Source organism: Heterodontus francisci, chromosome 17, assembly GCF_036365525.1.
Source record: "Heterodontus francisci isolate sHetFra1 chromosome 17, sHetFra1.hap1, whole genome shotgun sequence".
In the NCBI taxonomy this organism is placed as follows: Eukaryota; Metazoa; Chordata; class Chondrichthyes; order Heterodontiformes; family Heterodontidae; genus Heterodontus; species Heterodontus francisci.
This window is the reverse complement of record NC_090387.1, coordinates 33,887,570-33,903,325: the sequence shown is the minus strand read 5'-3', so window position 1 is coordinate 33,903,325 and position 15,756 is coordinate 33,887,570. Positions and strand designations below refer to the sequence as shown.

General features: G+C 41.2%; 1 protein-coding gene across 1 annotated transcript in view; it reads left to right on the top strand.

Annotated features, from left to right (window-relative positions):
* cdh31 (cadherin 31) overlaps positions 1 to 15,756 on the top strand; it is a 65,489-nt gene that overhangs the window by 37,757 nt on the left and 11,976 nt on the right. The window contains exons 8-11 of the mRNA XM_068049244.1: positions 4,937 to 5,065; positions 6,191 to 6,373; positions 8,236 to 8,480; positions 10,604 to 10,746. Coding sequence (XP_067905345.1) covers positions 4,937 to 5,065; positions 6,191 to 6,373; positions 8,236 to 8,480; positions 10,604 to 10,746 — 700 coding nt within the window. The remainder of the gene's footprint in view (positions 1 to 4,936; positions 5,066 to 6,190; positions 6,374 to 8,235; positions 8,481 to 10,603; positions 10,747 to 15,756) is intronic.

Here is a 15,756-nt window from a genome sequence, read left to right as displayed (position 1 = left end):
TGAGTATAAGGTTTACAGGAAGCTAAATGGTAGCAGGTTGCCAGGAATATTAATAGGTTCAATTTACCAGCCAAGCTGGATATTTCTGGGACCAGCTCCTCGTTCTTGTCTGGCTGGAGTAAAGAATATCTAAGAAGAATGCCAGGGTCAGTCTGATACTTTAGGATCTGTTGATTAAGGGGTTGAAGAAAAAAATTCCTTTGTGAGGTAGCAAAAAGCCACCTAATACTATTGTATGAGGCTGTTGGGAGGACAAAAACTGGCCACTGTGTCATCTCTTATGATGCACAAGTCCATCTGTGGGCTTCTTGCCACATTGTTTGAATTGCCTTCCATAAGATCTGCATGTAGTACTGCACCACACTGCTGTTGATCTACCCTCCTCCGTTATATCTTCCATTCAAGGTTAAATAGCATACTTAAATGTATTGCTTGCAGGAATTTTAAGGAGCTAGATCATTTTTCCTAAAGCCCAAGATCCTATGCTGTCTGGTCATCTAGAAGCCTTTTTGCAGGTGATGCAGAATTTTAAACTCATCAGCCATAACAGGATAATATTTCGAACAAAAGCTTAGAGATTTGTAAGGTTAATTAGCTCTGCACAAAACTGTGGTGCAAATGTGTTGCTGTTCCCCTGTGCACCGTACTGCAGGATATAGGATAGAGCTGCAGGAATATATTTGCCCATATGCTAATCTCCCAACTTTAAGCATGTTCTTGGGGACCAAGCAAAATATAGGATCAAATGGTTTACTATAGGAAAGCAGTTGATACCTCATCTCTGGCTTGAGCTAAAGGCCTGCTCAGGCCTGCAAATGAAACCCAACCTGAGCCAGACAGAACCACATCCGACCCGGCCCAAGTCCTTTAATTTTTTTTCCCGCGCATGATCTGACCCGACCACCGGAAGGTTCAGTTAACCTAGCTTCCGTTTTTCACTTTTCACTTTCACTTTTAAGGGCAGTTACTCTCACCTCACCTCTTGAGTTCAGCTCTTTTGTCCATGTTTGAACCAAGGCTGCAATGAGGTCAGGAGCTGAGTGGCCCTGGCGGAACCCAAACTGAGCGTCACTGAGCAGGTTACTTCTAAGCTAGTGCTGCTTGATGGCACTGTTGATGACACCTTCCGTCACTTTACTGATTGCGAGTAGACTGATGGGGCGGTAATTCGCCAGGTTGGATTTGTCCTGCTTTTTGTGTACAGGACATACCTGGGCAATTTTCCACATTGCTGGGTAGATCGTTATACTCACAGAATCATACCTTATTGGAACATAGAATGCTTTGTCACAGGGAGCAGTTGAGGGAGAGACTATTAGCTATTTAAAGTGAAAGCTGGATTAATTGAGTTTGAAATGGAAAGATACAGAGCCATGAGAGCGAGTATGGGAGTTGGATTTGTTTAGAATTGCTCTAGCAAACAGCCAGCATGGACATAATAGGACAAAAGGCCTCCTGTGTTGTAAATTTATAGGCTTAGAAATTCAGGCATACCAATTTTTGGGTGCCTTACCTGCAGAGTGTTAACAGCCCATGCTCAAATGGAGATGTCTGAGGAGCCTCAAACTTCTTTTGTAATGTAGATAGTGCTAGGGTAGGAGCCTGCGCACTTTAGTGCACCAATTTCTAGGTAAGTGATTGCGCTCACAGAATTGTTACAGTACTGAAGGAGGCCGTTTGGCCCATCGTGTCTGTGCTGGCTCTCTGAAGAAACAATTTACATAGTCCCTGTCCCCCACTGTCCCCCGTAGCCCTGCACATTCTTCCTTTTCAGATAACAATCCAATTCCGTCTTGAGTGCCTCGATTGAACCTGCCTCCGCCACACACTCAGGCAGTGCATTCCAGATTCTAACCACTCGCTGCATGAAAATGTTTTTCCTCATGTCGCCATTGCTTCTTTTGCCAATTACCTTAAATCTGTGCCCTCTTGTTCTTGATCCTTCTACCAATGGGAAGTTTTACCCTATCTACTCTGTCCCTACCCTTTATGATTTTGAATACCTCTATCAAATCTCCTCTCAGCCGTCTCTTCTCCAAGGAAAACAGTCCCAACTTCTCCAATTCATCTACGCAACTGAAGTTCCTCATCCCTGAAACATTCTCATGAATCTTTTCTGCAATCTCTCTTTAAGCCTTCACATTTTTCCTAAAGTGTGGTGCCCAAAACTGGACTCCAGTTAACACCGAACCAATGTTCTAAGAAGTATAACATAATGTCTTAGCTTTTGTACTCTATGCCCTTGTTAATAAAGCCTAGGATGCTGTATGCTTTATTAACCTCACTCACAACCCATCCTGCCACCTTCAGTGATTTTGCATATATACTCCCAGGTCCCTCTGTTCCTGCTCCCCATTTAGAATTGTACCCTTTTATTTTATATTCTCTCTCTCTGCATTCTTCCTACTATTAATGAATCACGTCACACTTTTCTGCATTAAACTTCATCTGCCAGTTGTCTGCTCATTCCACCAACTTGTCTATGTCCTTTTGAAGTTCTACACTATCCTCCTCACAGTTCAGTGCTTCCAAGTTTCGTATCATCCACAAATTTTGAAATTACGCCCTGTACACCAAGATCTAGGTCATAAATATATATCAGGAAGAGCAAGGGTCCCAACACCAACCCCCTGGGGAACTCCATTACAAACCTTCCTCCAGTCCAAAAATCATCCATTAACCACTACTCTCCATTTCCTGTCACTCAGCCAATTGCGAACCCATGTTGCTACTGTTCCTTTTATTCCATGAGTTATAACTTTGCTCATGAGTCTGTTGGGTGACACTTTATCAAATGCCTTTTGGAAGTCCATGTACACCACATCAACAGCATCAATCCTCTCTGTTGCCTCATCAAAAAACTCCAGCAAGTTAAACACAATTTTCCCTTAACAAATCTGTGCTGGCTTTCCTTAATTAACCCACATTTGTCCAAGTGACTGTTAATTTTGTCCCAAATTATTGTTTCTAGAAGCTTCTCCACCCCTGTGATTAAACTGATTGGCCTGCAGTTGCTGGGCTTATCTTTACGGTGCTTTTTGAACAAGGATGTAACATTTTCAATTCTCCAGTCCTCTTGCACCAACCCTGAGTCTAAGGAAGACTGGAAAATTATGGCCAGTGCTTCCACAATTTTCCCTTCCCTCTCACTTCCCTCAGTATCCTTGGATGCGTCTCATCCGGTCTTGGTGCCTTATCAACTTTAAGTATCCAATACCTCCTCCTTATCAATTTTAAATCCTTCTAGTGTATTAATTACCTCCTCCATCACCGTGGCCTGGGTGGCATTTTCTTCCTTGGTAAAGACAGGTGCAAAGTATTCATTTCATACCTCAGCCATGCCTCCCCATGTCCGTGCATAAATCTCCTTTTTGGTCCCTAATCAGCCCATTCCACCTTTTACCGCATTTTTACTATTTATATGCCTGTAGAAGACTTTGGGATTCCCTTTTATGTTGGTCGCCAGTCTCTTTTCATACTCCCTCTTTGCTTTTTCACTTCCCCTCTGAGCCTTCTATATTCAGCCTGATTCTTGGTTGTATTATCCACCTGACATCTGTCATAAGCACACTTTTTCTTCTTAATCTTTAGCCCTTTCGTCATCCAGGGAGCTCTGGATTTGTTTGCCCTATGTTTCCCCTTCGAGGGATTATACCTTGACTGTGCCCAAACTATCTCTTCTTTAAAGGCAGCCCATTGTTCAGTTACTATTTTGCCTGCCAACCTTTAATTTCAATTTATCTGGGTCAGATCCACTCTTACTCCATTGAAGTTGGCTTTCCCCAAGTTAATTATCCTTCCTCTGGATTGTTCCTTGTCCTTTTCCATAGCCAACCTAAACCTTATGATACAATGATCACTATCCCCTAAATGTTCCCCTACTGACAATTGATCCACTTGGTCCAACTCATTCCCAAGAACCGGGTCTAGCAGTGCCTCCTTTCTCATTGGACTGGAAACATGCTGCTGCAGAAAATTTTCCTGAACTCACTCCAGGAATTCTTGCCCCTCTCTGCCATTTATACTGCTACAATCCCAGTCTATATTCAGATAATTAAGGTCCCCCATTATATTTGCTCTATAATTGTTGCACCTCTCTGTAATTTCCTTGCAAATTTGTTCCTCTGCATCTTTCCCACTAGTTGGTGGCCATCGACTACACCAAGTAATGTAATTGCACCTTTTTTCTTCCTTAGCTCTAGTCAAATAGATTCTGTCCTTTACCCTTCTGGAACATCCTCTCTCTCTCCAGCACTGCAATGTTATTGCAGGGTTCTAGAAGAGGAGTGAGTGGGTCTTTGAGTCAGTGATCGGGGTTTGGTGGGAGATTAAGTAGGAAGAGTGGTGGGGTCAGAAGTGTTGCCAGAGCTGGTAGGCAAATTGCAGATCTCGGGAGTACTGATGGAGGGGTGGGGGGAGCTGGTGGTGGGGTAGGAAAATCACAAACCTCGGAAGTCAGGGATGGGGTCGGACTAGGATGTTGGGGCTGGGACCAGGGGGAGATCGGGGTCTGGAATTCTAAGTCAGTTTGGACATCTCAGAAGTGAAGTTGTTTGTTTTTGGCAATCACTTACTTGCATGGTGTTTAACATTGGTTTACCTGGATCCAGTCAACACTGGTGATAGCTGCCTTGATGCAAATCAAAACTGCAATAGGGACCAGAAACAGATGTTAGGCCCTTTATTTGCATATACTAATGGATAACACCTGCTTCAGAGGTGGGTAAAGGATGCCTCTTGTTCGTCCTTTACCAAGGTGGTGTTTGGCATGATTTGCAGAAGTGTGCGCACGCACATCAGACGCCATTTTGGTCCTCAAAATGCATCTATAGTGCCAAAACAATGGGCCCTACCAATCTGTATTGACCACAAGAGCATTAGTGTACTCAAAAGCAACATTTAATATATATATGTTCTTCCATCTTATTTTTTACAGAAAGTGGCTCAATATACGCTTATAGTTCAAGCAGCAGATATGGAAGGAGATGGTATGACCACCACGGCCACAGCAATAATCACTGTCACTGACACTAATGATAATGCCCCAGAATTCGTGACAAAATCGGTAAACCTTTCTTATCAAATGAGTTAAAATGTCTTTCTGAATGTGGTAACTGGTTCTTTAAATTTGAAATGCAAGTAAACTTTCTAAATTATTTCATTGAGGTGGATTTTGAATCATCGTGTTCTAAAATAGATGATGCATTGTATTCATTTTCTCTTTTTGTCATTTGTGTTCACAAAGGTAAAGGATTTACATTTACCTTGCTGGGAAATGGAATTTTTCTCTTTTGGGCACCCAATGTTAATATTGAGCAGATTCAGGTCAGCTATAACATTGTTCAATTCAGAGTAAGGCTCCCACTACTCTGGTCCAACAATGTGCCTCCGGCAAGCACCTCCGACAACTACATAACTAACTTTTTTCCATTTCCTACATCTGCTATTCTGCGGCTCGTGAATGAGATTGTCATCTAGCAGAGCTATCAACACCGAGCAAATCTTGGGTTAGAGGCAAAGAGACCTTGTGTCTATAGAGACCAATCAAATTGGGCTGACTTTGAACCCAGATCACTGGTGAAAGAACAATGTTTTAACATATTACCATGTAGCCATTTGCAAATTTACAGTTGCCTGAATTTTGATGGATTGTGTCTTTCTGTAAATAATTCTGAAATTGAATAAAGTAGTGAATTGGGAATGATAATTGATGCACTTTTGTTTCCAGTCAATGTAGTACACATTATGAAATCGGTGGACTTGTGTGGATAAACCTTAATTTGTGCAAACCCAGCTTCATCCAATGGTTTAGTGACTAACTGCCTCATCTAGTATGTTAAGCCATACAGATCAGGAGGTCCCAGTTCTGATCACTGATATTCTGGATCATTATCCAGCGACCCATACTGGCAGTGAATGGGTTCAAGATCAGAATTGCTTGTAATCCTTGTCGAGGGACAATAGGCTCCCAGTCATTTGGGCAAAATGTGAAAAAGTTGGACCTGTGGAACAATTCTGCAATAAATTGTTAGTAGCTTCAAGAGAAAAGACACATTTGGAGATGAAATGGAGGCTGTTGGAAGAAGGGAGTAGTCATCCCATCAGCCTAGGCTGAATATGAATCCAGGTCTTGAGATGGGGCATTGTGCTAATCTGCTTTCCCTAATGACTATATTTTTCTGACTTGCAGGTTACTGTTGATGTTCGTGAAAATGAAGTAGACTATGATGTAACAAGTCTCTCTGTAACTGACAAGGATAAGGCTGGTACACCAGGCTGGAATGCAGATTACAATATTATATTTGGGAATGAGAGAGAACAGTTCTCTATGACGACTGACGCCAACAATAATGGAGTCCTTAAGATAGTTAAGGTAGGCATTCAATTCTGTTTGTAACTGCTATAGGCATGTTTATGGTCTCAGATAATTAAAAATATTGTGCATTTTTGGTAATTGATCCAAACTGATGGGGCCACGGAGTTGGTTTCCCACATATCGGGCTGGATTTTGTGGAGGAGGCGGGGCTCCCAGCGCCGAGCCAAAAAGGTTGGGGGGGGGGGGGGGGTGGCGGATCCTCACCTCGGCCTTTTAGTGTCCCCTGGAGCGATCCTCTGTCGTTTTGTTGCCAAGGTGTCGCATGCCAGGATCCCTGTCTGTTTAAAGATGGGCATCCTGCCTCCAAGCGCTGCCAGCCAATCACAGGGAACCTCGGATCTTAGGTAAGTGAGGCGGGCCTGCGAGACCAGTTCAGAGGGCCTCGGCAGGGTAGGGGTGAGAGGGTGGGCGTGAAGTCCGGGGGAGGGAGGTCCATGGAGGTGAAGGTTTTGGCGGGAGGTGGGGGGGGGGTGTCGGTCCTCCTTGGGTCACAGCTTGCCCACAAAGGAGGGAACAGCTCCCCCCCCACCAACCTTCACAAGCCCACAGGGAGGGTGCCTTGTAAAACCCGCGTGGCTGAGGCACACCCTCCGCTGCTGGTTAGATCACCGCAGTGGCCGTAACAGGCCCTTAAGTGGTTGTTAATCCACCACTTAAGAGCCTCAACTGGCCTCTGGGCGGGAAGGTCAACCTATCCTGTTTCCAGGCAAAACCGGCTGGCGATGGGGCAGTGATGGGCCCTCTGCCCCACTACCCATTGTGATTCTGTGGGAGAGTCCGCCTCAGGGTGGCCCATAAAACCCAGCCCATCCTGTTGGCCATGGGTATGATCATTGATACTATGGTCAAACACCGGGTTTGTACTAATCCAAGGAAGATATTAAGGAAAGGCACTATCCGATTTTATTTCTCATTGTGATCATCAAGATGATTTTAAAAACCTAGTTTTAAGGTGTTTAAAGGAATAGATTAAATTTTATGTAATGTATGGGGAAAACTCAATGTTTCAGTAAATGTTAAAGTTTGCTTTTAGGTCTCTACAAACAAATTAACATATCAGTTAACATATCATGGTATCAGTTGGTTGAAGGTAGTCAGGTAGATTTTGACTTTGAGTGATAGCGTATAACGGGTAGTAGCAAATCAGCTTGTTTTAAGTCTTGAATTTTTATTTTCATTGCCTACAATGGTAATAAAAATCAGTCGAGATGTAAAACAATCAATTCACTATCACCCATTTTACACTATTGCACAGCCAAAATAACCTCCAATGTATTTTCAGTCATGATCTGAGAGATTTATTTGAGAATGTTAGCTATTAATAGAAATGTATTCAAAATGATATTTTAGTCAAAAGGTGGAGGGAGTTAAACCTTTCAGGTACTGCAATGATGCAGTTTTATTTGTATGGTAGTGAACTAAAAAGCAATATAACACTTCTTTGTTGTAAAGAAACAACAAAGGGTTAGAAAAGACTCAGCCAGAGCTCTCCACAACAAAAAATGGGACATGGGTGTGCATGTTTTGTTTAAAGTAATCAAGGGGGGCAGTGGCATGTGGCTGTAACTGAGTACAATACATTTAGAATGTTTGGGTTGTGAAACTGAGCCCCAAAGATGTGGTGTTCTGTAGTCAAATTGCACTAACATCTTGGGAAAATATGTCTTGCCAGATTTTCTTTTGAAAATCGAGTCATGCCATTTTGTTAATACTGTACAGATCACATTGCTTCTCAATGTGACTTGTATTGTCATGTGCATTTTAGTAAACTTTTTTTGTTTGCAAACTTTTTCATGGAAATAATGCCTCTTTAATATTGCATGCATGAGTTTGTTGAACTTTTGTCTTTCTTTATGCAGCCCTTGGATTATGAGAAGAGCAAACAGCATGTGGTGATCATTGAAGTAAGGAATCAGATACCTTTCACCGCAACCTTGCCACTCTCTTCTGCTACAGTCACCATCAATGTAAATGATGTTAATGAAGCACCAATATTTGATCCAGAACAAAAGGTTGACAAGCAGCCTGAGAATCTACCAATAGGAAGGACAGTAACTGCATACACCGCAAAGGACCCTGACACTGCTCAACATCAAACCGTTAGGTATAAAATGGATTCTTGGGAACATTTTCAATTTAGTACTAATGTCCCCTTTCCAAGTGTACTGCAGATAAATGTTTTATGTCTGTTCAGTAGAACTACCAATGGAGAATGATGCACTTGCCACTAGGAGCTATATAAGTAGTTAACTTTGAGTTATTCAGGACATTAACCTGGTCACATGCTCCCTTTTGCTAGAAATGTTGAGATCTCAGGGTAGATTCTAACTTTTACTGGTGGCACAAAACAGATGGTTACGAATTGGCTGAAAATTGAGTGTGGTATATAATGGGTGATCAATTAACAACCGCCCATTTTTTGCCAAGGCCGATAGTTGAGATCTACACTCTCGTCTGAGAATCTAAAACCTGTAAAATCGCTATGTAACATTTTGGCTTAGAATTTGCAGTTGTTATGATGGCAAAATTGTCAGTGCTCACCGTCGTTTCTCTGTAAAACTGACCGCAAATTTTGGCATCCACACATGCGTAGTTAAACATGGAAATGTGGAAGTTGTTGTCCGTGATACCCTGCTCCCCACTGTTGCAGTCTTTACAGCTGGAATCAGGACAGAATCAGTGATTTGATGTGAACTTCAACTTTTTACACACTTTTCTCGCTGTAAAAGAAATGAAAATGTTAAGCCTTGTTTAATCAGGAGTAACTGAGTTTTTAATGGTGTACTAAGTCATAAGTACTCCTGAAAAACTAATTTTAAATGTGTGGAATCTCATTCCCTCTGAATGACATTAAAATTTACATGGTTTTAATTTAATTTATTTTTTAAAGTTTGTTTGATATTTCAGTTTCTCCCTTAATCCCATGTGTATGTCACAATCTTAATTTTGTTTTCTGTACAATTATTAAAATGTGAATTATAATCTGTGCTTTTTACTTCCCAATTTGCTGTCTGAATTTTACAATCTGATTGGCTGATCAGCCTGCCTGCACTGTTGCTGCCCCCACAGTTAGATAGTGCCAAATTCAAAGTTAGGTCTGAGTAGAGGAAATCCACACTCTAGCGCCTGCTATGTCTTTGTCGACATTTCTTATTGAGATGAGCAGCAAGTGCTGTCCCTTCGCTGCTGAGCACAAAATCCGGTTCTTTGTTTTTGACTCATGCACTTACCCATGTAGTTACACATTAGGTTTAATTCCAGTGAATTGCATCACAGCTTTAGTCAATGTGCTTGTGTTCACACTGATTCATGCACACAGAATGGAGATTTGGGATTGATGCACATTTTTGGATCATTCTTTAAATTGAAAGAGGCTATGGTATTTTTATTAGCTTTTGGCAAGATATATTGCATTGCTCTTGCATCTTGTATCTTCCTGTGTATTGTCACCTCTCTATAGATACTCGTATAATCTGTACTTTTTCTCTTTAAACCGTACATACATCATTCTGCACACGTTTGCTTCCCCGTATCTCTACTGGTTTGAAGATGACTAATTGCACTTTCTCTTTCTCAATATCTTTTCTTTTTCCATAACCTTTATACGGTGGAACTCTTTACCTCCCTCAGTCTCCTCCCACCCCCATTCACAAACCATGATGAAATGTTTTTTTAAAAAAAACAAACTTGGCATCACTTTGTCATTCATCGTTGTTTTTAACATTGTTAGTGCCCTGCAGGATAGGCCTTTTATCTAATTGTTATTACCTGCTAAAAATGGTAAACTTAAAAAGACAATCAATGTCATAGCTGTTCTTGAACGCCTGCCATTTTTCTTGAGCAGATACATTGTGTATGTTCCTGCCCACCTATTGCCTGACAAGGTATCAAGTGCCATAGTGATAAATAGGGTCACCATTACCCCAACTGTGCTAGAGACAAAATTGGTGGTATAAAAGGTTCACTGAACCAACAAAATGTTTTGCATATGTTTAATACTACTTTTTTTTAAAAAGTTGCCCCAAAAGAAGTACAAATAATTTTTTCACATATGTGATGATTATACAGATGCAGAGCTTGCTATAGGAATTGTAGTTCTATGCTGAAGTATTTGGTTACTCCACAAGGGCAGATCTTTATGAAAGTATATTGGGTTTAACAACAATTTACCCATTTTCTCTGATTTTAAAGCGAGTTGTGTCAATGTTTTTGCTCTGTGTTTTCCAGATACCGCATAGGAAGTGACCCAGCACGATGGTATGAAATTGAGGCAGAGACTGGCATCATTAAACTAGTTAATAATATGGACAGAGAGTCGGAATATGTTAAGAACAGTATCTATACTGCAACAATCCTTGCTTATGATGATGGTAAATACAACTTGCCTTTTTTTGTTGTGAGCAAACCCACACAATTCATGTCTAGTTTCCTTCATCAGTGACCTGTTGCAGTTTTTGTCCTCTAGTGGTTATGCCACAAGTGTGAATTATTTTGGCTAATTTGGCACGTAATATGAAAATTCTTCTGTTAAAAATGCATTTTTATGTGCTGTAGATTTTTTTCTGTGGAATCTCCAACTTCTGGTGCCTTTGGCCTGGCCAGCTGACTTGAACCATAATGTCTGAGCCCTCTTTAAAAGCATCTTGTAAACGTTCCCTTCCAGCCCAACTGCAAACAGTAGCAGTAGTGATGGAGGAAAAAAAAACTTTCTAAAAGTAAAACCTTCAGATCAGAATTTTTATTTAAAAGTTCAAACAGTACAAAACTCTGGGAAATTAAATTTGTATTGATGTTTCACTCTACCTCGCCTTGCTTCTAAATTGCCTGCTTGGTTGTCATGGTATGTGTAATGAATTGTGATGGTACAGCCTGGGTGAAAATATAATATGATGCATTGAGCCTACACAATCTTGCCCACAGGTGTTTGGAAATCCCCAACACTTGAGGCCCTTGAGGCAAAATTTCCAACTCTGCGATTGTGATTTGAAGCAGAACTCTTGTCTTGGGCACCAGAGTGGCATAGGGCTGTGAAAAGAAGTGGTAGTGGAGGAAGGGTAGGACAAGTTGGGCCTATATCCATTAGAGTTTAGAAGAATGAGAGGTGATATCATTGAAACCTATAAGATCCTGAGGGGTCTTGATGGGGTAGATGATGAGAGGATGGTTCCCCTTGTGAGAGAGATTATAACTAGGTGACACAGTTTAAAACTAAGGGGTCTCCCATTTAAGATGGAGATGAGGAGAAGTTTTTTCTCTCAGAAAGTCGTTAGTCTGTGGAATTCTCTTCCCCAGAGAGCAATGGAGGCTGGGTCATTGATTATTTTTAAGGCTGAGTCAGATAGATTCTTGACTAATAAAGGAGTCAAAGGATACAGGGGGTAGACGGGAAAGTAGAGTTGAGGTCGCAATCAGAAAAGCCATGATCTTATCAAATGGCGGAGCAGGCTCGGGGGGTCGAATGGCCTACTCCTGCTCCTAGTTCTTATGTATGGTCGTAATGTGGCAAACTATAAATTCATATGCATGTGTAACTTAAATGACTTAAGGAATCATCAACTTTTTGGCCTCGGCTTTCTTATATGGGAGAGTGGGGATGGCGGGGGGAACTTCCATTCACCCCATGATGACCCGCTTGATTCTAGCTGTATTTTCAGCCAGGCGGTAATTTGCTTGTGGACGTGTGTTCACCAACCTCCCATAAGAATCATTCTAGACTGGGACAAAGGCTTTCTGTGGCAAACCTGATTTGGTGGGGGTTTTTACAACAGGAAGCAGAAGGCAGTCGCTGAGGTACTTAATGAAATTTTTTTTTTAATTTAAGAAAAACGTTTTGTCCTATGCATGGCTATGCTCAGTGTGCTAATTATTTCACTAAACCTTTAATGCAAGCTATTGAATTCTAATTGCCAAGAACACGCATCTGACCCCTAGCCAGGATTGAGTAAGGGGAGAAATACAGAAAACGCAGTCGATGCTGTGTTTATCTCACATTAATTTCACTAGTATGCACCTGTCCTCACATGAACTGGTGAATTTTAGGGCATCGGATCTACCCTCCGCAAAGGAAGAAGGCAAGGACATGGTGTAGCCATTGCTGAGCGTATTTCTAGCCCTGTCTACCTCCGATCCATTAAGAAAGCTGGCTGTAGCAGGAAATCCCAGGCCTTTATATTTAGCTTAGAAACGTTGTGGTGAGCTGGGTTATAAATGGAAAAGGCAACTAGAACCATTCTGAAAAAGAACTTCCGATGGAGCTGGTTCTGCAATTTTACAAGTGATTGTTTCCTTGGTTTCTGTGATCCATATTCTAGCTAATCAGTACAGTTAAATTGCTTATTTGACCCAATGGGAAAAGCATGACAGTTTTTACCTGCTTCAGACAAATTGTGCCAGCCATAGGTTTAATGTGTGACAAGACTTAAATTATAGTATTTAGATAATGTAAATGATGTCCATTTATTTTCTTTAAAGGTTGAGGTTTTATGATAAAAAATGAGAAAGTTGAGGGCAAAGCCATTTGGAATAATACATAATAGAACCTTACTTGCAAGCAACAGGATTAAAACAAAGTGAAACTGTTACAACTTTGAGTGAAGGGTTCCCCAGCAGCTGTTGTATTCTGTTGTGTTTCTCATTGGTTACGTTACTATTGTTCTTTAGCATTCACAATGTTGAACAAGGGAATTACCCTGGGTATTCTTTTGATTAGTCAGTGCAACTTGCATGGAAAAAATCCCCTTCACACATCTTTTCAAAATTTTCCTCCAATCTTCTGCCAAAGTTACCGTGGCTACTCAAACCTCCAAGGAAGTTCCTGGCAATAATGTGCACATGTCTCCTCCTCTTTGCCAAGGTCAACAGCTTTAAGCTAATATAGATGTAATTAAGCTGCTGTAATCTGCTTCATTGAAAACCAAACTTTACATTTCATTTACAGGAAAGCTAGGAAGTCAGTTGAACCTCACTCTCCCCATGTAGGTTACTGACCAGTAGCGTTGTTTCATTGTACGTATAACATTTGAAATCTCTGAATAACTTGTAGCTGTCGGTAGGCAACAATTTTGTAAAAGTCAACAATATATGTCAACGGTTTAAACTGCAGCCATGGCAGCCTGATTGGTCCCAGTAATGAACTTACCTGGAACACCACTAGTCATACGAACATACGTACATACGAATTAGGAGCAGGTGTAGGCCACTCGGCCTCTTGAGCCTGCTCCGCCATTCAATAAGATCATGGCTGATCTGATTGTAACCTCAAGTCAACATTCCCGCCTACCCCCAATAACCTTTCATCCCCTTGCTTATCAAGATTCTATCTACCTCTGCCTTAAAAATATTCAAAGACTCTACTTCTACCCCCTTTTGAGGTCGAGAGTTCCAAAGACTCAACCCTCAGAGAAAAAATTTCTCCTCATCTCTGTCTTAAATGGGCGACCCCTTATTTTTAAACAGTGACCCCTAGTTTGAGATAGTCCCACAAGAGGAAACATCCTTTCTACATCCCTCCTGTCAAGTCCCTTCAGAATCTTATGTTTCAATCAAGTCGCCTCTTACTCTTCTAAACTCCAGCCGATACAAGCCTAGTCTGTCCACCCTTTCTTCATAAGACAACCCGCCCATTCCAGGTATTAGTCTAGTAAACCTTCTCTGAACTGCTTCCAATGCATTTAAGTAAGGAGACCAATACTGTATACAGTATTCCAGATGTGGTCTCACCAATGCCCTGTATAACTGAAGCACAACCTCCCTACCTTTGTGTTCAATCCCCCTTGCAATCAACAATAACATTCTATTAGCTTTCCTAATTATTTGCTGTACCTGCATACTAACCTTGTGTGATTCGTGCACTAGGATGCCCAGATCCCTCTGCATCTCCGAGCTCTGAGCTCTGCAATCTCTCACCATATAGATAATATGCTTCTTTTAGAAGAACATTACAGCGCAGTACAGGCCCTTCGGCCCTCGATGTTGCGCCGACCTGTGAAACCATCTGACCTACACTATTCCATTTTCATCCATATGTCTATCCAATGACCACATAAATGCCCTTAAAGTTGGCGAGTCAACTTTTTTGCTGCCAAAATGGACAATTTCACATTTTCCCACATTATACTCCATTTGCCAGATCTTTGCCCACTCACTTAACCTATCTATATCCCTTTGTAGCCTCTTTATGTCCTCTTCACAACTTACTTTCCTACCTATCTTTGTGCCATCAGCAAATTTAGCAACCATACCTTCAGTCCCTTCATCCAAGTCATTTATATAAAGTTAAAAAGTTGAGGCCCCAGCACAGATCCCTGTGGCGCACCACTTGCCAAACAGAAAATGACCCATTTATGTCAACTCTGTTTCCTATTAGCTAGCCAATCTTCTATCCATGCCAAAATGTTACCCCTTATACCATGAGCTTTTATTTTCCACAATAACCTTTGATGTGGCACCTTTTCAAATGCCTTCTGGAAATCTCAGTACAGTACATCCACCGGTTCCCCTTTGTCCACAGCACTTGTTACTTCAAAGAACTGCAATAAATTGGTTAATCATGATTTCCCTTTCACAAAGCCGTGTTGACTCTAACTGATTACCTTGAATTTTCTAAGTGCCCTGCTATAACGTCTTTAATAATAGCTTCCAACATTTTCCCTATGACAGATGTTAAGCTAACTGGCCAATAGTTTCCTGCTTTCTGTTTCCCTCCCTTTTTGAATCATGGAGTTACATTGCTATTTTCCAAGATAGTGGAACGTTCCCCGAATCAAGGGAATTTTGGAAAATTAAAACCAACACATCGACTATCTCACAAGCCACTTCTTTTAAGACCCTAGGATGAAGTCCATCCGGGGACTTGTCAGCCGACAGCTCCAACAATTTTCTCAGTGCCCCTTCCATGGTGATCGTAATTTTCTTGAGTTCCTCCCTCCCTTCCATTTCCTGATTTACAGCTATTTCTGGAAAGTTACTTGTATTCTCTATGATGCAAAATATCTGATCAATTCCTTTACCATCTCTTTATTTTCCCTTATTAAGTGCCCAGACTCACTTTCTATAGGACCAACGCTCACTTTGTTAACTCTTTTTTAAAAATATCTATAGAAACTCTCATTATCTGTTTTTATATTTCTAGCAAGCCTTTTCTTGTACTCTAATTTTTCCCTAATTATTAATCTTTTAGTTGTTCTTTGCTGCTTTTTATATTCTGTCCAATCATCTGACCTGCCACCCATCTTGGTGCAATTATATGCTTTTTCTTTAAGTTTAATACTATCTTTAACTTTTTTAGTTAATCACAGATGATGGGTCCTCCCCTTGGAATTTTTCTTTCTCTTTGGAATATGTATTCTGAAATATCCCCTTAAATATCTGCTGATGTCTCT